Source organism: Phyllobates terribilis, unplaced genomic scaffold (assembly GCF_046119375.1).
Source record: "Phyllobates terribilis strain yellow unplaced genomic scaffold, ASM4611937v1 Scaffold_171__1_contigs__length_4068163, whole genome shotgun sequence".
NCBI lineage: Eukaryota > Metazoa > Chordata > Amphibia > Anura > Dendrobatidae > Phyllobates > Phyllobates terribilis.
In genome coordinates this window covers 2,566,154-2,590,386 of record NW_027362931.1, presented here as the reverse complement: position 1 = coordinate 2,590,386, position 24,233 = coordinate 2,566,154, and the positions used below count along the sequence as shown (strand labels likewise).

Genomic DNA, 24,233 nt, shown 5'->3' with positions numbered 1-24,233 from the left:
GATGAATACCGGGGCCGCCTTCACACCTCTTCTTTATGATTAGGAATCACGTATTAGTTTTCCTTCACCTTCTATAATATTCCTTCCATCCTTTACGTCCATATTTTCCTTACACAAGTCCCTGCTTCCATATAAATGACTGAGCCTGTGTTCCAGGTTATGAATCTCCCTGTCCTATGGATCTCGGTGATGTAGCAGCCACTGCCTGGTGCTGACGAGTGACGACACATGTCACATGTAGAGTCGTCCTACCTGTCGCCTCTGTTTGCCTCCCACTGCCTCCTACACTGAGGCCGGCGTTCTGGTCCCTCCTCATCCAGGCCGACCGCCCGGTGGCATGAAGACCCCTATGGTAAGTCAGTAAGTGCCATGCTATGGAGGTGTGGGTCAGACATACTGCTGTCGTCCCTCTGCCACTATGGAGGCCATCTTGGATGTCGGAGGACCAGAACACAGGTCTTAGTCAGAGACAAGCGGAGGACACCAGGTAGGTGACAGTACATGACAGTTGTTTAGTCCTCTGTGCCGGGTGGGGAATTGCTTCATCATAAAAGGGATTAGGAGCTCATATCTACAAACAGCTGCGATGGCCGCATCTAGAGTTGTCGTTATCTGACATCATGTTGGTTTTTGAGATCTAGTTCAACCAACGTATAAACATGGAGACTAAATACTACCCAGAGGGGGCGCCCTTTACCATGCACGGATTATATCCCCTGTCAGCGTCTCATTTATGGTGAATCTTGTAATATGGAGAGGTTCACTATATGGAGAATAGTATTGGGCCACACGCATTAATCACTGCAGTCTGGCTTCTCCTTCAGGCCCTGTTGTCCCCCCGGTGTATAACATCCAGCCCTGTCCCACCCCCCAGTATATAACATGTGGCTCCTCGGTATGTATTGGTTACAATTTCAACTACTGGGTGTATAGATCCTGGGGGGCATACTCAGGGGGTGATATGTGCAGGAGAGGCCAGATGTTATACAGGGGTTATATTCACAATAACCAGGGTGTACTTTATTATAAGAGCACATTGTGATTTTGGGAACGTCCCTTTAGAAGAATCTTCACTCTCGGTCTCTCCAGACAAACAAGATGTCGTCTAGGAATCGTCCCCCCATCTGAGCCTCTAACGTGAATAAATAATTCTCTTTCCAACAGTGAAATACATAAATTACCAAAAGAAGGTAAGAAGATGTCCTCATCCAGGTTCCGAAAGTTTTACGTTTTTTTGTTTTTGTTTTTTACCAATAAATTGGATGAAATTCTTTTTCCGACAAGAATTGTTACCAAAGAAAGAAACTGCTGCTCAGATTCCCGGCCGTTCCTCCGACATTTATGAATGACATGATAACTGGGTGTCACCGTTCTCCATACATGTGTCCCCACACTTCTCACACTCAGCGCTGATTGGACAATGTAGGGGAACAATGGTAACGCCCAGTTGTCAGTATTTCCTTACATTTATAGGGTGAATAGCAGGAGAACTGCGCAGCTTAGTGACCAATAACATTATGACTCCGGAAATGAGAGGAGGAAAAATAAAAAAATCAATAAAATAATGTATCTGTAAGGCCGATAATGGGGGAAATGATTTACAGATAAAATGACCAAACTGTTAGAACCTTGCTCTTAGGTTTTTTCCTTTGCTGGTCACATGACCTTGTTGGTCTATTTAATCCTGCTCCGCCCTTCTGGCTTTGCTGGACTTCATTGTATATCTACTTTCTAGCTAGCCTGTGCTCTGTGTCTTGCTCTGTTAGTTTGCTTGGTCTACGGACCTCTATGTTCTATATATTTTGTTTGTTCGTCTGTCTGCTACTATTTCTGTTAGGAGGTGTCCCATATTCCTCCCAGTCCTTAGTACTTGTAGGGATTCCTTCCCCACATCTATAGGTCTCCGTACAGACTAGCTTAGGACTTTAGCAGGTCTGATCGCAGGATCAGGTCCCCTGTTACATCGTAGGGATTAAGCTGAGTTCTATTGCAGGGACAGATCTCCTCTCTTTCCTTAGCTCTGGTAGCAGAACATATCACAAACAACTTACAATCCTAGAATGTTCTGGTTGGAGGGGATCACCTCCAGGGTCCCCGTATCCAGCCCCCTGCTCAATGCAGGACTCACCATCTCAGACAGATGTCTGTCCGGCCTCTGTTGGATTGTTTCTTCCATTCTTGATGGTTTATTTCTCATTACTGACCTCGCTGTATGAGGAGCTTTTTTGTGGGGGATGAGTTGTTTTTCTCATCTTGTTACTTTATCATCTTTATTCTGCTGTTATTTTTTAGAATTTTTCTCTCTTCATGAGCTGCACAAGTTGAGTGATAAAACGACCGTCCACCCTGAGACTGAGAAGCGACTATACGGTTATCATATATAGACTCCCTTCCTTGTGTCCTCCATCTGCCTCCTGTAACGGTGAACCGATGGAGGAAACCTGGCCGTTCCTAATAATAAGGCGCTTACACACAGTCTCCATACAGCCGGTCCCAGAGGTTTCCCGGCTTCCATCTTTTCACCACTGTACAGTGATCTGGACTTACAGCACAGACACCGGGGCTGCTCCACATAGTAGTGCTGGCTGGTAGAGCGAGCTGGCAGAAGAAGGTCGACATGTCAGATCTGACCCAAAGATGGCAGGTGCTAGACAATCAAGAAGCGGGACGAGGTCAGAATCAGGAAGACGAGTAACAATGGTCCTGTAGATGGAGGCCTAAGTCATCCCGGGGTATTATGGAAGCCAGACAAGGTTACCAAAAACAAACAGGAGCAATGAAAGCAGGTGCAGAATACATCTGTAACTGGTGACGCCCCGCAGACTGCTGGGAGATTAATAGGATGTGGCGCTGCCCCATAGGTCACAACACAGGAAGGCAGGGGAGGGTGGGGTAGACGTACTACTGCACTCCCCATACCACTGCATTGGCCGTCCTGGAAGCCGGGGGAAGAGACCACCGATCTGAGCTGAGGGGGCAGCGGAGGGCAGAGGACCCCATAGGGGACTGTACAGGGAAATGTGTAGTGTTCAGTCCCGGGGTGGAGGGTCGCTGTAACTGCGGTAATACAACTGATCCAAGCCAATAACAATATATTTATTTCATTTTCTTTTAGGACTTTTCTACAATAAATACTTTGTTTCTTTTCAGACATTTTTGTGTTGCCAAATCCTGGCGGCCATAAACCATAAGCGATGTATTGTTACATGGTGACAGTATTCCTCATTGTTCCCATATAATAGACACAACGTCCTGATCAGTCTTTATTACACAAGAATAAGAGGAATAAACTTCATGAATTGTAAGAATAGACGAGATGGAAATGGGAAACTTTGTCCCCGGAGTCTCCACAGAAATCTGCGTATTTCTTCTTCCGTCTCAGGATTCTCGGTTCCGGGGTAAAATCTCTATTCAGTTAGGAAACATTGTTCCATCACTGAGATCGGAGGTGACGGCCGCTCCTGATAAGATTCTGTGTAGGGGGAGGGGAGAGGAGGGCGGGGCTAGAGGCCGAGCTCCTCCCATCTACATGGACTCTGACCAGTAGTGACCGTCCTCTCCTATCTCAGTAATGGGACGCGTACACCCGGCGTCAGAGGCTCAATGCAGTGAGGAGGAGAAGCCACGCGCATGCGGTAGGTTTGTCATGTTCTCAAGCCCCCAAAGCCGTGATGACATGCTAAGTGGGACGACTACTCTGGGGTCACGAGCGCCTCATCGACAAGTCAAAGGCCTCATTTACATATCATAAACTTTAGAAATACAATACTTTTTCTAAAGATCTGTTTGTGTGTTTAATGTAATAGAGATGTTAGACGGAGAGTTTATATCTGCAGACACAGCTGCTGCGGGTTCTGGGGGCACAGGGAACGGACAGTTTCCCTTTAAACATAATTTTTAAGGACATATATTTAGTGTTTTGGGCAGGGGCGGATGTATCACATGTGCAGTAGGTTCAGCTGCATATAGACCAAGTAATGTAGGGAGGCTCCAGGGGATAAGGAGGCTCTGTGGTGTAGGGAGGCTCCAGGGGATAAGGAGGATCCATGGTGTAGGGAGGCTCCAGGGCATAAGCAGGCTCTGTGGTGTAGGGAGGCTGCAGGGGATAAGGAGGATCCATGGTGTAGGGAGGCTCCAGGGGATGATAAGGATCCGTGGCGTAGGGAGGCTCCAGGGGATAAGGAGGATCCGTGGTGTACGGAGGCTCCAGGGGATAAGGAGGATCCGTGGTGTAGGGAGGCTCCAGGGGATAAGGAGGATCCGTGGTGTAGGGAGGCTCCAGGGGATAAGGATGATTCGTGGTGTAGGGAGGCTCCAGGGGATAAGGATGATTCGTGGTCTAGGGAGGCTCCAGGGGATAAGGAGGATGCATGGTGTAGGGAGGCTCCAGGGGATAAGGAGGATCCGCAGTGTAGGGAGGCTCCAGGGGATGATGAGGATCCTTGGTGTAGGCAGGCTCCAGGGGATGATGAGGATCCTTGGTGTAGGCAGGCTCCAGGGGATGATGAGGATCCGTGGTGTAGGGAGGCTCCAGGGGATGATGAGGATCCGTGGTGTAGGGAGGCTCCAGGGGATAAGGAGGATCCATGGTGTAGGGAGGCTCCAGGGGATAAGCAGGCTCTGTGGTGTAGGAAGGCTCCAGGGGATAAGCAGGCTCTGTGGTGTAGGGAGGCTCCAGGGGATAAGGAGGATCCGTGGTGTAGGGAGGCTCCAGGGAATGATGAGGATCCGTGGCGTAGGGAGGCTCCAGGGGATAAGGAGGATCCGTGGTGTAGGGAGGCTCCAGGGGATAAGGAGGATCCGTGGTGTAGGGAGGCTCCAGGGGATAAGGAGGATCCGTGGTGTAGGGAGGCTCCAGGGGATAAGCATGATTCGTGGTGTAGGGAGGCTCCAGGGGATAAGGATGATTCGTGGTCTAGGGAGGCTCCAGGGGATAAGGAGGATCCATGGTGTAGGGAGGCTCCAGGGGATAAGGAGGATCCGTGGTGTAGGGAGGCTCCAGGGGATGATGAGGATCCTTGGTGTAGGGAGGCTGCAGGGGATGATGAGGATCCGTGGTGTAGGGAGGCTCCAGGGGATAAGGAGGATCCGTGGTGTAGGGAGGCTCCAGGGGATAAGGAGGATCCGTGGTGTAGGGAGGCTCCAGGGGATAAGGAGGATCCGTGGTGTAGGGAGGCTCCAGGGGATAAGGATGATTCGTGGTGTAGGGAGGCTCCAGGGGATAAGGATGATTCGTGGTCTAGGGAGGCTCCAGGGGATAAGGAGGATCCATGGTGTAGGGAGGCTCCAGGGGATAAGGAGGATCCGTAGTGTAGGGAGGCTCCAGGGGATGATGAGGATCCTTGGTGTAGGGAGGCTCCAGGGGATGATGAGGATCCGTGGTGTAGGGAGGCTCCAGGGGATGATGAGGATCCGTGGTGTAGGGAGGCTCCAGGGGATAAGGAGGATCCGTGGTGTAGAGAGGCTCCAGGGGATAAGGAGGATCCATGGTGTGGGGAGGCTCCAGGGGATAAACAGGCTCTGTGGTGTAGGGAGGCTCCGGGGGATAAGCAGGCTCTGTGGTGTAGGGAGGCTCCAGGGGATAAGGAGGATCCGTGGTGTAGGGAGGCTCCAGGGGATAAGGAGGATCCGTGGTGTAGAGAGGCTCCAGGGGATAAGGAGGATCCATGGTGTAGGGAGGCTCCAGGGGATAAACAGGCTCTGTGGTGTAGGGAGGCTCCAGGGGATAAGGAGGATCTGTGGTGTAGGGAGGCTCCAGGGGATAAGGATGATCCGTGGTGTAGGGAGGCTCCAGGGGATAAATAGGCTCTGTGGTGTAGGGAGGCTCCAGGGGATAAGGAGGATCCGTGGGGTAGGGAGGCTCCAGGGGATAAGGAGGATCCGTGGTGTAGGGAGGCTCCAGGGGATAAACAGGCTCTGTGGTTTAGGGAGGCTCCAGGGGGTAAGGAGGATCCGTGGGGTAGGGAGGCTCCAGGGGATAAGGAGGATCCGTAGTGTAGGGAGGCTCCAGGGGATAAACAGGCTCTGTGGTGTAGGGAGGCTCCAGGGGGTAAGGAGGATCCATGGTGTAGGGAGGCTCCATGGGATAAGGAGGCTCTGTGGTGTAGGGAGGCTCCAGGGGATAAGGAGGATCCGTGGTGTAGGGAGGCTCCATGGGATAAGGAGGCTCTGTGGTGTAGGGAGGCTCCAGGGGATAAGGAGGCTCTGTAGTGTAGGGAGGCTCCAGGGGATAAGCAGGCTCTGTGGTGTAGGGAGGCTCCAGGGAATAAGCAGGCTCTATGGTGTAGGGAGGCTCCGGGGGATAAGCAGGCTCTGTGGTGTAGGGAGGCTCCAGGGGATAATCAGACTCCGTGGTGTAGGGAGGCTCCAGAGGATAAGGAGGATCCGTGGTGTAGGGAAGCTCCAGGGGATAAGGAGGATCCGTGGTGTAGGGAGGCTCCAGGGGATAAGCAGGCTCTGTGGTGTAGGGAGGCTCCAGGGGATAAGCAGGCTCTGTGGTGTAGGGAGGCTCCAGGGGATAAGCAGACTCCGTGGTGTAGGGAGGCTCCAGAGGATGAGGAGGATCCATGGTGTAGGGAGGCTCCAGGGGATAAGCAGGGTCCGTGGTGTAGTGAGGCTCCAGGGAATAAGCAGGCTCTGTGGTGTAGGGAGGCTCCAGGGGGTAAGGAGGATCCATGGTGTAGGGAGGCTTCAGGGGATGATGAGGATCCATGGTGTAGGGAGGCTCCAGGGGATGATGAGGATCCGTGGTGTAGGGAGGTTCCAGGGGATGATGAGGATCCATGGTGTAGGGATGCTCCAGGGGATGATGAGGATCCGTGGTGTAGGGAGGCTCCAGCGGATAAGGAGGATCCGTGGTGTAGGGAGGCTCCAGGGGATAAGGAGGCTCCGTGGTGTAGGGACGCTCCAGGGGATAAGGAGGATCTGTGGTGTAGGGAGGCTCCAGGGGATAAGCAGGCTCTGTGGTGTAAGGAGGCTCCAGGGGGTAAGGAGGATCCATGGTGTAGGGAGGCTCCAGGGGATGATGAGGATCCGTGGTGTAGGGAGGCTCCAGGGGATGATGAGGATCCGTGGTGTAGGGAGACTCCAGGGGATAAGGAGGATCCGTGGTGTAGGGAGGCTCCAGGGGATAAGGAGGATCCGTGGTGTAGGGAGGCTCCAGGGGACAAGGAGGGTCCGTGGTGTAGGGAGGCTCCAGGGGATAAGGAGGATCTGTGGTGTAGGGAGGCTCCAGGGGATAAGGAGGATCCGTGGGGTAGGGAGGCTCCAGGGGATAAGGAGGATCCGTTGTGTAGGGAGGCTCCAGGGGATAAACAGGCTCTGTGGTGTAGGGAGGCTCCAGGGGGTAAGGAGGATCCGTGGGGTAGGGAGGCTCCAGGGGATAAGGAGGATCCGTAGTGTAGGGAGGCTCCAGGGGATAAACAGGCTCTGTGGTGTAGGGAGGCTCCAGGGGGTAAGGAGGATCCATGGTGTAGGGAGGCTCCATGGGATAAGGAGGCTCTGTCGTGTAGGGAGGCTCCAGGGGATAAGGAGGATCCGTGGTGTAGGGAGGCTCCATGGGATAAGGAGGCTCTGTGGTGTAGGGAGGCTCCAGGGGATAAGGAGGCTCTGTAGTGTAGGGAGGCTCCAGGGGATAAGCAGGCTCTGTGGTGTAGGGAGGCTCCGGGGGATAAGCAGGCTCTGTGGTGTAGGGAGGCTCCAGGGGATAAGCAGACTCCGTGGTGTAGGGAGGCTCCAGAGGATAAGGAGGATCCGTGGTGTAGGGAAGCTCCAGGGGATAAGGAGGATCCGTGGTGTAGGGAGGCTCCAGGGGATAAGCAGGCTCTGTGGTGTAGGGAGGCTCCAGGGGATAAGCAGGCTCTGTGGTGTAGGGAGGCTCCAGGGGATAAGCAGACTCCGTGGTGTAGGGAGGCTCCAGAGGATAAGGAGGATCCATGGTGTAGGGAGGCTCCAGGGGATAAGCAGGGTCCGTGGTGTAGTGAGGCTCCAGGGAATAAGCAGGCTCTGTGGTGTAGGGAGGCTCCAGGGGGTAAGGAGGATCCATGGTGTAGGGAGGCTTCAGGGGATGATGAGGATCCATGGTGTAGGGAGGCTCCAGGGGATGATGAGGATCCGTGGTGTAGGGAGGCTCCAGGGGATGATGAGGATCCATGGTGTAGGGATGCTCCAGGGGATGATGAGGATCCGTGGTGTAGGGAGGCTCCAGCGGATAAGGAGGATCCGTGGTGTAGGGAGGCTCCAGGGGATAAGGAGGCTCCGTGGTGTAGGGACGCTCCAGGGGATAAAGAGGATCTGTGGTGTAGGGAGGCTCTAGGGGATAAGCAGGCTCTGTGGTGTAAGGAGGCTCCAGGGGGTAAGGAGGATCCATGGTGTAGGGAGGCTCCAGGGGATGATGAGGATCCGTGGTGTAGGGAGGCTCCAGGGGATGATGAGGATCCGTGGTGTAGGGAGACTCCAGGGGATAAGGAGGATCCGTGGTGTAGGGAGGCTCTAGGGGATAAGGAGGATCCGTGGTGTAGGGAGGCTCCAGGGGATAAGGAGGGTCCGTGGTGTAGGGAGGCTCCAGGGGATAAGGAGGATCTGTGGTGTAGGGAGGCTCCAGGGGATAAGCAGGCTCTGTGGTGTAGGGAGGCTCCAGGGGATAAGCAGGCTCTGTGGTGTAGGGAGGCTCCAGGGGATAAGCAGGCTCTGTGGTGTAGGGAGGCTCCAGGAGATAAGGAGGATCCGTAGTGTAGGGAGGCTCCAGGGGATGATGAGGATCCTTGGTGTAGGGAGGCTCCAGGGGATGATGAGGATCCGTGGTGTAGGGAGGCTCCAGGGGATGATGAGGATCCATGGTGTAGGGAGGCTCCAGCGGATAAGGAGGATCCGTGGTGTAGGGAGGTTCCAGGGGATAAGGAGGATCCGTGGTGTAGGGAGGCTCCAGGGGATGATGAGGATCCGTGGTGTAGGGAGGCTCCAGGGGATAAGCAGGCTCCGTGGTGTAGGGAGGCTCCAGGGGATGATGAGGATCCGTGGTGTAGGGAGGCTCCAGGGGATAAGGAGGATCCGTGGTGTAGGCAGGCTCCAGGGGATGATGAGGATCCATGGTGTAGGGAGGCTCCAGGGGGTAAGGAGGATCCGTGGTGTAGGGAGGCTCCAGGGGATAAGAAGGATCCGTGGTGTAGGGAGGCTCCAGGGGATAAGAAGGATCCGTGGTGTAGGGTGGTTAATGGAATAAGGAGGCTCCAGAGGGGACATGGAGGCCCATTTGCACTACAGGTTGCTCACATACTGGAATCGTTGCACTTTCTGCCACTGTAGATTTTTCTTCTCAGACATTGGGAGAAGGACTCCCCTGGGTCCGGTAATTAGGATTTAACCCTGTAATATGATTTTGGTGCTATTTCATTCTTCTAAGGGTTCGTATCATGTCCTTAGTAGGGTTCAGCGAGTATGTTCTGTCCGAGTATGGTCGGACCGAGCTCCAAGTATTTACAGCAGCTCGGTGATAAGGTTAGATCGCTCCCGTGTGTATGATTTGCAACTGTTTGACAGTTTTATTACATGGGAGGAATGTGTAAGAAATAGACATTCCTCACATGTAATAAAGCTGTCAAACAGTCGCAAATCAAGCGATTCAACCATATCACCGAGCAGCTATAAATACTCGGAGCTCGGCCCGAGCATATTCGCCAAAAGGGTTAATAGAACATACTCGCTCAACACTAGTCCTTAGGCATACTGTGGACATGATTACGGTGGCCACCTTTATGAAGCCCACCTTCGTGATTAGACAATCTCATTTGCATGCAGTAATAAAAGATTAAAACTCCATTGTTAATTGTGTGGACACTTTTCTACACTGAGGGCATGATAGGAAGCTTGAGAGAGTGAAATGGCACTGGTGGTACATTAAGGGGGTAAATCCTGATGACAGGTTCCCTTTAAGAACTGTCTATTTGCTGTCTAGTCTCTGCCACCCCTGACTTGTGCCAATGTCACCAGTTTATAAGTGTTATTCACTTTACCCGTCATTGTGTTAATGTTATGGCATGTAGTTGTCTTCCTTATTACCGGTACTTTCACTGACGAGGGTCTTCATTGTGAGATCCAGAAAATACATTCAGAAATCTCTTTTGTGTTGTAGATTAGATGTGATTTTTTTTCTATCTTTCATCCTGATAGGAAATCCTTGTGGGAATAAAGGTTTATCACTAAATTGTAAAAAAGAAGATATCAGGAAGCACTCTAATGGAGAAAACCTCATCACCCTTCCTGCACCTCCTGGACTTTACAGCACTTCACCTTCTTATAATCCTCCTGATCATGAGGAATCATCTCCTGAGCAATCTCACATTGTTACCACAATTCCAGGTGACACAGTGGATACAAGACTTCAGTGTGACAAGCAACTTACTAAAAGCTCAGCTCAGACACAAAGAAAACACAAAGGAGAAAAGCCATACTCCTGTTCAGAATGTGGGAAATGCTTTACAAAGAAATATAATCTTATTACACATCAGAGAAGTCACACAGGAGAGAAGCCATATTCATGTACAGAATGTGGGAAATGCTTTACAGATAAAGGGAATCTTATTACACATCAGAGAATTCACACAGGAGAGAAGCCGTATTCATGTTCAGAATGTGGGAAATGCTTTACATATAAATCAAGATTTATTACACATCAGAGAATTCACACAGGAGAAAAAACATTTTCATGTTCAGTATGTGGGAAATGCTTTACAGATAAAAGGACTCTTATTAGACATCAGAAAACTCACACAGGAGAGAAGCCATATTCCTGTTCAGAATGTGGGAAATGCTTTACATATAAATCAAATTGTGTTATACATGAGAGAATTCACACAGGAGAAAAGACATTTTTATGTTCAGTATGTGGGAAATGCTTTATTGATAAAAAGACTCTTATTAGACATCAGAAAACTCACACAGGAGAGAAGCCATATTCCTGTTCAGAATGTGGGAAATGCTTTACAGAGAAATCAAAATGTGTTAGACATGAGAGAATTCACACAGGAGAAAAGCCATTTTCATGTTTGGAATGTGGGAAGTTCTTCACGGAAAAAGGGAGTCTTATTATACATCAGAGAATTCACACAGGAGAGACTCCATATTCATGTTCAGAATGTGGGAAATGCTTTACAGATAAAGGGACTCTTATTAGACATCAGAAAACTCACACAGGAGAGAAGCCATATTCCTGTTCAGAATGTGGGAAATGCTTTACAGAGAAATCAAAATGTGTTAGACATGAGAGAATTCACACAGGAGAAAAGCCATTTTCATGTTTGGAATGTGGGAAGTCCTTCACAGATAAACGGAGTCTTGTGATGCACGAGAGAAGTCACACTGGGGAGAAGCCGTATTCATGTTCACTATGTGGGAAATCTTTTGTAAATAAATCGTATCTTGTTAGACATGAGGGAAGTCATACAGGAAAGAAACTGTAATCATGTACACTGTGTGTTTTAAAATTTTTTAAAAAATTGCTCAGAATAATGAGTACACTTCCTTTGATAAGTAAGATTGTCATTAATATCTCACTGAATACCAGAACAATTTCTAAAATTTTCCTTTCCCCCATGACCAGCGCCACACGAGAGAGGGAATTCACCCAATAAGGACAGGAAGCGTACTGAATAAGAGGGCTGCACCTCTACCCCGCATCATTTTGGTTTCCTGTCCATGAGGGAACCTGAAGCTGAAGAATCAGGAGAGGAAAGTTAAAGGAGAAACTTACCCAGGCCTTGCCTGGAAGAAAGGCTCCTTGTCTATAGTGCCGGTGTCGGGTCCTGGAAGCGCCACCGCTGGTCACTTGAGGGCTCATGTAGATGCGAGCGCTGAAGTTCTTTTGGATGCCTGCTGGCCCCAACAATGTCCCAGGCTTGCGCATGTGCAGGAGGCCCTGGTATTGGTGTGCCCTGATGAAGAGCATGCCGGAGACTTCTGACCTGAAGTGTTGGATTTCACTTCCAGGGGGTCTGGGGAAGGCATGTACAAGGGGGTGGGGGAGTTGCTGTGGCTGGTCCCTCTTTTAAAATCAAGCCTGACTGCCAAAAGAGTGGCTTTTCTCTGGCTCTCCTTCCCCATGTGATATGGAGGAACGGCAGTGCCAGGATCAGAGTTCACGCAGCAATGGCAGTCTCATGAGTTGCAGAAGTGACAGTACCACCAACCACGAATAATGGTGTGATTTGATCCAGCCTCTGAATCTGGTACATTATTAAATTCCAGAATGCTGACTGATCTTTGTGAAATTTCACCATGGTAATTAAGTCCCTTTTTCTTGTCTCTAATTACTAGGAACGACTTAAGAAATGTGGCACAAAAGAATAAGGAGTGAACCCTTTGTAGGGATAAGTTACCTGACTTGTGGCAGAAAAGACTCTGTGCAGATTGTATACAGAAAACCGCATGTGAAGAATCCACTAACTTCATGGATTTGAGATCCGTGATCAGGGCACAAGTTAAGAATTCCCTTGAGACCCTTATTCATAAAAAAAGGAATAGAAAGGGAAGGAAAGGGTCCAAAAAACTATCACCTGATTTAGATGAATCTATAAAGTCGGAAGGTGAATGTGGATTGGATTCTTGTTCCTTTTCATTCTTTAATGGCGATACAGGGGGTAGGCCATGCTATCCTATAAAAGTCGCAGATAGGTTGATTAAGGCTGTGAGAGCTACCATGGGCATCTCGGATGCTACGGCCCCCAAATCCATACAAGAGTTCATGTTTTGTAGATTAGAGAAAAAAAAAAGAGACGCATATTTCTAATTAATGAAAAGATTCAGGCTCTCATTAAGAGAAAAAACGAAGAGAAAGGGTTCACTACCATCATCTTCTAAGAGAAGATACCAAAACAAGACTCATGGAATAAGATCCCAAAGATAGACGTAGCAGTGGCCAATTCATCCAAAAAATCTACCTTGCCTTTTGAGGATGTGGATATTCTGAAAGACCATCTGGATAGAAAGGCCGATGGTTACTTAAGACACACCTGGGAGTCCTCGGTGGGTGCCCTGAAGCCAGCGGTCTCTACGACCTGTACAGCCAGATCTATGATTATCTGGTTGCAACAACTAGAAGGTCAACCGAAGGATAATGTCCCAAGGGAAAAGATCGTGGCTGATGCAGGGAGCATCAGCTTTTATTGCAGATGCCTCAACAGACTCAGTGAGGCTGGCAGCCAGGTTAGCGGGCCTCTTTATTGCCACTCATAGGGCGCTATGGGTAAAAAGTTGGCCTGGGGATGTCCAGTCAAAGACCAAACTGTGTTCAATCCCATGTGATGGGGGCTTTCTTTTTGGTCAAGTTCTGGATGACATCTTGGACAAAGCTGGAGATAAAAAGAAAGGATTCCCCAGTTTGTCTATCCCAGAATACAGGAGTACCTTTTGGAATAGAAGATACGGCCGGAAAAGACCTCCTAGGATCAGGGAAAATAGGAAGTCAGAAGACTAAAAAAAAGGTTTCTTGTTTGGGGGGCCGCCTTCAGGTGGAAGGAAGTCTTCCCAGTGATGTCATTCCCCCGGAAGGAGGAATGCTTTCCCTCTTCCTCCATGCGTACAAATAAAATTCATCCCATGTCTGGATTCTAGGGATAGTGGAAGCAGACCTAAAATTGGAATTCCAGACTATCCTTCCACCCCTGCAAACCTTCATGGTGACACCTCTCCGAAGATCTTCCAAGCAATAGTTAGTCCTGGAGGCAGAGTTTTTGGTCCTCTTGGAGGTACCCATAGAAGAATAAGGAAAGGGATTATATTCCCCCCTTTTCTTGATAAAGAAGCTGGATGGCACTTTCAGAGATATAGTAAATTTGAGAGGTCTGAACAGATTTCTGGTATATCAACCCTTCAAGATGAAGTCAAAACAATCGGCTGTAAAACTTCTGTTTCTAGGTTGCTACATCGTGAGGACCTGCGCCGCGGTCAGCTGACTGTGACACGGGTGCCACGTGATGCCGACGGCGCCCCGCCTATCATGACACGGTATGCATCATCAAAGGTCCTCAAACCTATCGATCAGACTATAGACATCCGGTTTTTTACACACGTGGTGATTGGCGTGGGCACATTTAAAAGGGATCACATTGACACTGACACATACCCCCTGACGAAGGTTCGCCGAAACACGCGTTGGGGTAGATGTACACGTGGTGATCACGCTTCAAAAGTTTGGAAATTTCAAGACTGCTGCATCCCTCTGCAAGACAGCTCACAATTTTGGACATTTCAGAGCCCGTCAAAACTCTCTTCTGACTCATTTTGCCAAAGGAAAGGACGTTGCCTAATAATTAAGCACACCTTATATAGGGTGTTGATGTCATTAGTCAACACCCCTCCTCATTACAGAGATGCACATCACCAGATTTACTTAATTGGTAGTTGGCTCTCAATAATATGCAGCTTGGAGTAGGACAACATGTATAAAAAGTATCATGTGATCAAAATACTCATTTGCCTAATAATTCTGAACACAGTGTATATTCAATAAAGATTTATATATTTTTTACATCTAAGTAATGTTTATGGGCTTTATGTCGCTATTTTTTCCTTGGTCATTTTTCTCAGTTGTTTTTGCGATGCCCTCTCGTTAATCATCCATGAGTCTCCCCGTTGTGGTGGTGTATTAGCTGCGTGATTATGCGGACTCTTCTGTGGTATGTCTTAATGAGAAAAGATGCATACTACCATGTTTCAATCCATGCAGAAGCTGAAAAATTCCCGAGAGTGGCCCTATCCATAAACTAGAGAATCAGACATTTTCAGTTCAGGGCCCCGGCCTTTTGGTCTGTCCATGGCTCCGAGAGTATTTACAAAGATCATAGTGGAGATGACAGCGAATCTTTGTGAACAGAACACCCTAATAATTCCATACTTAGACTATTTCCTGATGGTAGGCAGATCACTAGAACCCTGCATACAGGGATGGTGGATCGGCACTCCGTTAGCGTGGTGCACGTGGAGTAGAATATGCAGAAAGGAAGTAATTCCCGGCACTCACGTATTCAGTGAATAATTGCTCACTAGATCGCTCACTCAGCTGCACACGGAGGTAGACACAGGTACGCTTTCTTTATATCTCTGGTTGGTTTATTAGAATGTGGCATAAACCAACATTGAGTCAATGAAAATAAAACAGCCCTTTGGGCAAAACGGGAAAACAAAAAAATAAATTGGTCACGCAAAACACAGTCCTTGTGTTAGCAGGGGTCCACCTGCTCAGAGTCTAGCAACTCCACAAGGTTCAGGTCAGCTCAACACTAACATGTCTGGAGTTTGCCTCCCCAGACTTACTGAACAAGTAATGCCTCAGCAGACCTTGTATTTAGACCCCAGACCGCACCTTCAGGTGGAGATATGGAGAACAACCTCCCGCCCGCTCTATGGTTGTTCTTATAAAGACATACATTTTACAAGTGGTGACTTAACCCTTCTCAGCAAATGATATGCTGAAGGAAACTTAACGGCTTTATTTCACTAAAGCTAATGGCCTCAGGAAAACATATCTCCCCTCCAGCACTTTACCAGTGACTTTGTCACATCTTTTATTTCATTGCCAATTCCAGTGGACATTTCAGCCCGTCCCAGGCTTTTTTCAGCAATACAGTCATCATACAATCACTAGTTTATAAAGGATTACACCTCAGAAGTGACATCAGATGTAAAACAAAAAACCGCCTACCCGATATAATTCTTCATGCATGAATCCCGTATAACATAATTTATTTTTTATTTTATGTATTTTTTGAATTATTATATTATTCACGGCTACGTAGACATTGTTGCATTAAATATAATTAACCAAAGCTATATTGAGGAATCATATGCTATACAGAAGGTTTATTCCTTAGAATATTATAGTGTATCAAATCTATTCTATTAGTTATTTTTAAATTAATCCTCTATTAGATTTATTTCTATTCAATTTACTAATATGAAGTTGAAACATGATTATCTCATTATATTATTATTATTATTATATTATACGTAAATTATCTTATGAAAATAACTTCCACTTGGACTGTGTCGAGTATCATCATTGAAATTACATCAAGTAGGGATTCATCAATATTAAATCAGCGCAACAATGTTGTCTAAAACAAAGAAATACCGTATTTTTCAGACTATAAGATGCACCTAGGTTTTAGAGGAAGAAAGAAAATGTAAGCAAAAAATGTGGTCATGATGCCCTGTTAAGGGGGAGGGGGTCTGCTGCTGACACTGTTATAGGGGTAATGTCCCCCAATTCTGTTAATATTCCCCATCCTGGTCTGTATGGCCCCCTCCTTCCTCTTATACGTGGCCCTCATCACCATCCTGATATGCATGGCACCCCTCATCCCCATCCTGGTCTGCATGGCACCCAAATCCCCCATCTTTGTATACATGGCACCCCAATCTCCTATCCTGGTATGCATGGCACCCCTTGATCCCCATCCTGATATGCTAGGCACCCCTCATCCTGGTAGGCATGGCACCCCTCATCCTGGTATGCATGGTTCCCCTCATCTTGGTATGCATGGCACCCCTCATCCCTCTTCTTGGTATGCATGACACCCCTCATCCTGGTATGCATGGCACCCCTCATCCTGGTATGCATGGCACCCCTCATCCTATTTAATAGATTCCCCTTGTCCACTTTTACTCATCCCCAGTCCCTATCTATTTGCCTTATCCCCCACCATATTTAATTAACCCCTGTCCATAATTAATTGATTGATTCCCCAGACCACAATTAATTGTTTCCCCAGTCCATATTTATTGATATTATTGATACTTATTGATCCCCAGTCCTTAGTTAATTGACCCACCGTCCATACCTATTTATTTGCTTTACCCTATTTAATTAAACCCCCTGTCCATAATTAATTGATTGATTCCCTAGTCCACAATTAATTATTTCCCCAGTCCATACTTATTGATCCCAGTCCATAGTTAATTGACACACCATCCATACTTAATTAATCCACCTGACCCACTCAGCTGATCCCCCGTCCATACTTAATTGATACTTAATTGATCCCCCGTCCATACTTAACTGATCCCGCGCCGATATCTAATCGATACACTTGCACATCCCTAATTGATCCCCGTCCAAACACCTATATATAAATAATTGTGTTTTGTACTTGTACATATATACTGACTGTATCCCCATATTTAGAATGACGTCCATGTTGGCCGGAGCCGTGCAGTGTACATCTTGCGCAATGTATGCATTCCCTGAGCTACCGCTCAGGGATCCATACTGCTGCGAGAGATGTGAGCATATCGTGCACTTGGAAGCCCAAATCCTGGATCTAAGTGCTCAGATAGCGGTACTGAGGAGCATCGACAACATGGAACGGAGTTTGCTGCTCACCGAGCAGACACTCAATGGGTCAACACTGGGGGTGGAGCTTAGTGGGGAAGCGCAGGCTGAACAGGCAGGGAGCTGGGTAACAGTTAGAAGGGATAGAGGGAAGAAGTATAGGAAGGCTGGTTCAGAACCGGCATTATTGGAGCACGACAGATCCTCTGACCGCCGGGGGAGTGTATGCTCCAGTAATGAGGGGGAGGGGGGAAGTGTAGGGCAGGCTAGACAGGTCCTGGTAGTGGGTGACTCTATTATTAGGGGGACAGACAGGGCAATCTGTCACAAAGACCGGGATCGCCGAACGGTGTGCTGCCTCCCTGGCGCTCGAGTCTGGCACATCGCGGATCGGGTTGACAGGTTACTGGGTGGGGCTGGCGAAGACCCAGCGGTCATGGTCCACATTGGCACCAATGACAAAGTGAGTGGTAGATGGAGGGTCCTTAAAAATGATTTCAGGGATCTAGGTAGGAAGCTTAGGGCAAGGACCTCCAAGGTAGTTTTCTCAGAAATACTACCAATCCCGCGAGTCACACAGGAGCGCCAACGGGAGGTTAGGGAGGTGAATAAGTGGCTAAAGAGTTGGTGCAAGGCAGAAGGGTTTGGGTTCATGGAGAACTGGGCCGACTTCGCTGTCGGCTACAGGCTCTACCGTAGGGACGGGCTGCACCTCAATGGGGAGGGTGCAGCGGTGCTGGGGAAGAAGATGGCTAATAGGTTGGAGGAGTCTTTAAACTAGAGACGGGGGGGGGGGGAACCAAGGAAATAGGTGGGATGTGAGGCAAGCAAGGGGGAAGGGGAGAAGTGAATATAATGAGGGTGGAGAGGGGGGTGGGGATAGTACAGTTAGATCGTTAGAGAAGAATAGGATGCTAAATAACCCCAAAGTTTTATCTTGCATGCTGAACAACGCAAGAAGCCTGACCAATAAGGCGGATGAGCTGCGGGCGCTTATATCGGAGGAGAGGTATGACATCGTAGGTATAACAGAGACTTGGCTAGACGATAGCTACGACTGGGCGGTAAATTTAACAGATTATAGTTTATTTAGAAGGGACCGGAAACAGGGGAAAGGCGGAGGAGTCTGCTTATATGTAAAGTCACGTCTAAAGCCCAGACTAAGGGAAGATATAGGAGAGGGAGAAGAGGGGGTCGAGTCCATGTGGGTAGAGATAGAGGGGGCAAAAAATAATAATAAAATATTACTGGGGGTCTGCTATAAGCCACCCAATATAACAGAGGAGAATGAGAAACTGCTATTAGGACAAATAGACAAAGTAGCAAAACATAATGAGGTGATTGTAATGGGGGATTTCAACTACCCGGATATTGACTGGGAAACAGAAACCTGTAGATTGCAGAAAGGAAAAAGGTTCTTGACAAATATCAAGGATAATTATCTCTCCCAACTAGTGCAGGAACCAACGAGAGGGAAGGCCGTGTTGGACTTAATATTGACTAATAGGCCTGATAGAATAACTGAGGTACAGATAGTGGGGCACCTAGGTAATAGCGACCATAATATTATCGACTTCAAAATGCCCTTCAGTAGGGTTATCAATAAGGGAACAACTAAAACATTAAACTTTAGGAGGGCGAAGTTTGATCAGCTGAAAGAAAACCTTCAACTTATAGACTGGGACAAAGTTCTTAATCAAGGAAATACGAATAGTAAATGGGAAACCTTCAAAAGAATTCTGAATACTCAGTGCGAGAGGTATATACCGTATGGGAATAAAAGGGCCAGAAATAAGAGGAAACCAATATGGTTGAACAAGAACGTAAAAGGGGCGTTAAATAGCAAAAAAGAGGCATTCAAGAGATTAAAACAGGAAAACAGTAAGGAGGCACTAATGTGTTACAAGGAAAAAACGAGAACCTGTAAAAAACAAATAAAAATAGCGAAGGAGGAAACAGAGAGACGTATTGCTAGGGAAAGTAGATCAAATCCCAAACTGTTCTTTACGTATATAAATAGTAAAAGGATTAAATCGGATAATATTGGACCGATAAAAAGTGAGGAAGGGAAAATCATAGAGAAAGATGAGGATAAAGCTAATCTATTAAATAATTTTTTTTCGTCAACTTTCACAAAGGAAAAAGAACTAACAGGCGAAATGAGAAGTGACAAGCTTAATCCTCCACTAAGTATGACAAATCTAACCCAAGCTGGGGTACAGAAACGCCTCAGTAACATTAAAATAAACAAATCACCAGGACCTGATGGCATACACCCACGGGTACTAAGGGAACTAAGTAATGTGATAGACAGACCGTTATATCTTATATTTAAGGACTCTGTTGAGACTGGGTCTGTACCACTTGATTGGCGACAGGCTAATGTAGTGCCAATATTCAAAAAGGGAGCGAAAAGTGACGCCGGAAACTATCGGCCGGTGAGTCTGACGTCCGTTGTGGGCAAAATTTTTGAAGGCTTCATTAAAGAGGCAATCATGGAGCATCTTGATGCTAATAATCTATTAACCCCGAACCAACATGGATTCATGAGGAATCGCTCCTGCCAAACAAACCTGATTGACTTCTACGAGGAGGTTAGCTCTCGAGTAGATCAGGGGGAACCAGTGGATGTCGTGTATCTCGATTTCTCAAAAGCGTTCGATAGCGTGCCACATAATAGGTTGGTATACAAAATGAGAATGATGGGGCTGGGGGAAAATGTCTGCAAGTGGGTAGCTAACTGGCTAAAGGATAGAAGGCAAAGGGTGGTTATAAATGGAATATACTCAGATTGGGTAAGCGTCACTAGTGGGGTACCACAGGGGTCTGTACTAGGCCCAATGTTATTTAATATCTTTATTAACGACATAGTCAACGGAATAAATAGTAAAATATCAATATTTGCAGATGACACAAAGTTATGTAAAACAATTAATACAAAAGAGGACAGTGCAGACCTACAGAGGGATTTGGATAAGCTGGGTAGGTGGAGCATTAAATGGCAAATGAGGTTTAACGAGGAGAAATGTAAGGTCATACATATGGGAAGGAAAAATGGAAGTCACCAGTACTCACTGAATGGGAAATCATTGGGGAATTCAGAGATGGAGAAGGACTTGGGCATCTTGATTCATAGCAAACTAAATTGGAGTGCCCAAAGTCAGGCGGCTGCTGTAAGAGCAAACAGGGTAATGGGATGTATCAGAAGAGGTATAGCTGCAAAGGATGAGAACATTGTTCTTCCACTGTACAAAGCACTGGTCAGACCACACTTGGAATACTGTGCTCAGTTATGGGCCCCAATATATAGAAAGGATATAAATGAGCTTGAAAAGGTACAAAGGAGGGCAACAAAATTAATAAGGGGAATGGAGGGACTGCAATACCCAGAGAGGTTGGCAAAACTAGGACTATTCAGCCTGGAAAAGAGAAGGTTGAGGGGGGACATAATAAATGTGTACAAATATGTTAGGGGACAGTATAGAGACCTTGCCAGGGATTTGTTCAAAAGGAGGGATATTACGGTAACAAGAGGGCACTCACTAAGACTGGAAGAGAAAAGGTTTCAGCACCAGCATAGGAAGGGGTTCTTTACGGTAAGAGCAGTGAGAATATGGAATTCACTGAGTGAGGAGACGGTAATGTCGGATTCACTAAACCAGTTCAAGCGGGGACTGGATGCATTTCTAGATACCAGGCAGATTTCTGCATATACTTAAAAATAGAATAAAATAGTAGGTTGATACAGGGATTTATTCTGACTGCTGGTTTCAGAGTCGGGAGGGAATTTTTCCTCAGGTGAAGATTGGCTAAATCATTTGGGGTTTTTGCCCTCCTCTGGATCAACTTTAGCAATTACAGAACTAACAGGTCGAACTTGATGGACGCAAGTCTTTATTCGGCTTTACTAACTATATCATCGTAGTATATAAGGCCATCCCCTGATCCCCATCACGCTGCACACACAAAAATAAACAATTATAATCACCTCCTCTCTCCTCTAGCGCTACGTCCCACTCTGCTGTCGACACTCACTATGAAAGACGTGCATGACGTCCCTGCCATGCGCCCTCACACAGTGTGAGATGCTGTTCTGGAATAGTTACTGCTCCCTGCGCCAGAACTGTGTGTGTGGAGCAGTGACCATTAACTCACACAGTACCTGCAGCACAGCTCCTGCTGCGGACGGCGGTCTTTGTGCCCACTATTAAAGACCATGAATATTCACTACAACCCATGGGAGTGGATTGTAGTGAATATTCATGGTCTTTAATAGCGGGAACGTAAACCGGACAGCGGCAGCAGGAGCCGCACTGCGGCTACAGTGTGCGCGCTTTTGAGGAAAATTAATATTCATTGTTCTCCACGCCCATGGGCGTGTGGAGCAGTGAATATTCATTTTCTTTAGCAGCGGGCACAGTGTAGGCTGCAGCAGGCGGCTCCTGCCTCTTGTGCCCCGCCGCCGCTCCCCTCACCACCCACAGCCAAAGGTATATAGTACGGGGCACAGTTCGGACTATAAGACACCCCCACTTTCCTCCAAAATTTTGGAGGAAAAAAGGGCGTCTTATAGTCCGAAAAAATACGGTATATTTTTTAATCACAAACAAATTTAAGGTAAAAATAAAAGATAAAATTTCATATATTGCGACTCATTTCATAACCTTTATTAATACATTCGGGGATAACGTTTTTACATTATGTATCCAATACGCCTCACTTCGGAGGAGCATTGTCTTTATATTACCACCCCTCCTAGGAATTCTAGGAATTATCACCTGTTCCAGCACTTCGTATTTTAATTGTGCGATAATATGTGTGTTTTTTTTTCCAGAAAATGTGCTGGAAGAGGTAATGGCAATACCAATAAAGGTAATATCTCCGCACCTTATTGTGGATTTGTGCTTATTAATCTTTGTACCAACTGATTGCGTGGTTTCTCCACTATAAGCTAAACCACAGGGACATTTTATCATATAAATCACGTTATTGAAGAGGTAAGTAAAAAAAAACTTTTCTTTTTCGTTGTTGTCCGGTTTGAGAGTCATAAAAAAAAATTCTCCTCCTTTAGCAACATTATTACATTGGAAACATCCCAAACATGGATATGTACCGTTTTTTCCTACTAGAAATAAAGGTTTGTTTAGATTCTCTCTTTTCACTACCTAGGTCCGCACGCACTAATTTATCTTTAATATTAGTCAACTTTTTGTTACAAATCAATGGGAGATTCTCAAACTGTGATATCTGAGGATACGCATGATGTCAGATATGCCGATGTTTTTTAACAATATGATCAACTTTTAAATTGATTGGATGATAATCCCTGACAAAAGGTATCCTGTGTGATAATGCACTTCTAGATCTTTTATTAGACAGAGAATCCTCTTTAACTTTCTCTAACAGGTGGCGTGGATAACCTCTCGCCATAAAATCATGTCGCATTTCAGTAAGTCTCTGTTCACAAAGAGATGGTTCGGACACAATTCTGCGTATCCTTTGTAACTGTGATTTAGGGATAGCCCTCTTAAGAGAATAAGAGTGCGCACTTTCAAAGTATAAAACACAATTTTTGTCCGTTTTTTTTTTCTATATAAATCTGTATCCAGACTATTATCATTTTTAATAATTGATGTATCTTAAAAAATTTAATTCTGCGCAAATCGTTTGTCGTGGTAAATTTTAATTCATCCCAAATATTATTCAGATATTTTTCAAAATCTTGCATTGCCTCTAGTGTGGCCCCTCCCATATGCAAATGACATCGTCAATATATCTATACCATGTTTTCACGTGTGTTTGAAATAAAGTATGTTTGTATATAAATCGTTCTTCAAAGAATGCCATATATGCATTTGCATATGGGGGGGCCACATTAGCACCCATCGCCAAACCCCTCCGTTGACAATAGAAAGTGTCCTGAAAGAGAAAATAGTTCTCATTGAGGACTAGAGTCAAAAAAACGATAATGCAATCAATTTGGAAGTGTGTAAATTCATTTCAATTCAAAATCCAATGGATCGCCTCAAGTCCCTTGTGATGTCCTCTAGAAGGGTATAAATTAGCTCCATCAATGGTAACTAATATAGTATCATCTCCACTATCATCAATCATTTTAATTTTTTTCAAAAAAATCTTTAGTATCCAGAAGAAATGCTTTTGTTTTTATTATTTAATTGAGGAGGATCCTACCAACATGATTGATAACGGGGATAATACCGAGTTAGTTGATGCCACAATTGGCCTTGCCCGGAGGATCAATTAAGGTTGTATGCACCTTTGGCAGTTTATAAAATACAGATGTAAGGGGATCCGTCTTCACCAAAAACTCCGCTAATTTATCATCAATAATACCCAGGTTTTTATATTTATCAATCATGTTGGAAATTTTCCTCTGAATTTTGGGCAAGGGATCATGGCTCAGTGGTACATAGGTCGTCTGATCTGACAATTGTCGCAAGATTTCTTTTTTTAATATTTGTAACGATCCATTACCACCACTGAACCACCCTTGGCTGCCGGTTTAATTTCGATCGAATCGTCATGCCTTAAAGAAGTCAATGCTTGTCTCTCTCTAAAACCCAAATTCATTCTTGGATAAGGACCACTTTGTCTATCTGCATACGTGAATTTTGGGTGGAGAGAAAAAGCTTCTTTGTCTTAATCCCAGTTCAGATGCAGTAAAGCATTTCACCTGTAATACAGGTAAAGTGCGCGCAGGTGTAATCACATTTGAAAAATACGTTTTAATCTGACATTACGGAGAAACTTAATGTCCAAATCAAGTTGAAATGTATTAAGTTTGGACATAACAACAAATGAAAGTCCTTTCTGCAATACTTGCATCTGAATTGCAAAAAAAGTTTTTGATGAAATGTTTATAACAAGGGACCTGAGATCTTGTTTGCAT

At 46.5% G+C, this 24,233-nt stretch overlaps 1 protein-coding gene across 1 annotated transcript; it reads left to right on the top strand.

Moving 5' to 3' along the window:
• The first annotated feature begins 3,316 nt into the window (after nt 1-3,316).
• On the top strand, nt 3,317-15,451 carry LOC141212358 (uncharacterized). The gene is made up of 2 exons (XM_073664915.1): nt 3,317-3,448; nt 10,041-15,451. The coding sequence occupies exons 1-2, from the start codon at nt 3,317-3,319 to the stop codon at nt 11,454-11,456; spliced, it is 1,548 nt and encodes a 515-aa protein (XP_073521016.1). The 3' UTR covers nt 11,457-15,451.
• The last annotated feature ends 8,782 nt before the right edge of the window (nt 15,452-24,233 follow it).

Bases quoted from the DNA above. Each gene is read 5' to 3' on its own strand.
- LOC141212358 (XM_073664915.1), top strand. From the start codon at position 3,317: ATGGAAATGGGAAACTTTGTCCCCGGAGTCTCCACAGAAATCTGCGTA. The intron at 3,449-10,040 runs GTGACGGCCGCT...TATGGCATGTAG, and splicing joins TTCCATCACTGAGATCGGAG to TTGTCTTCCTTATTACCGGT.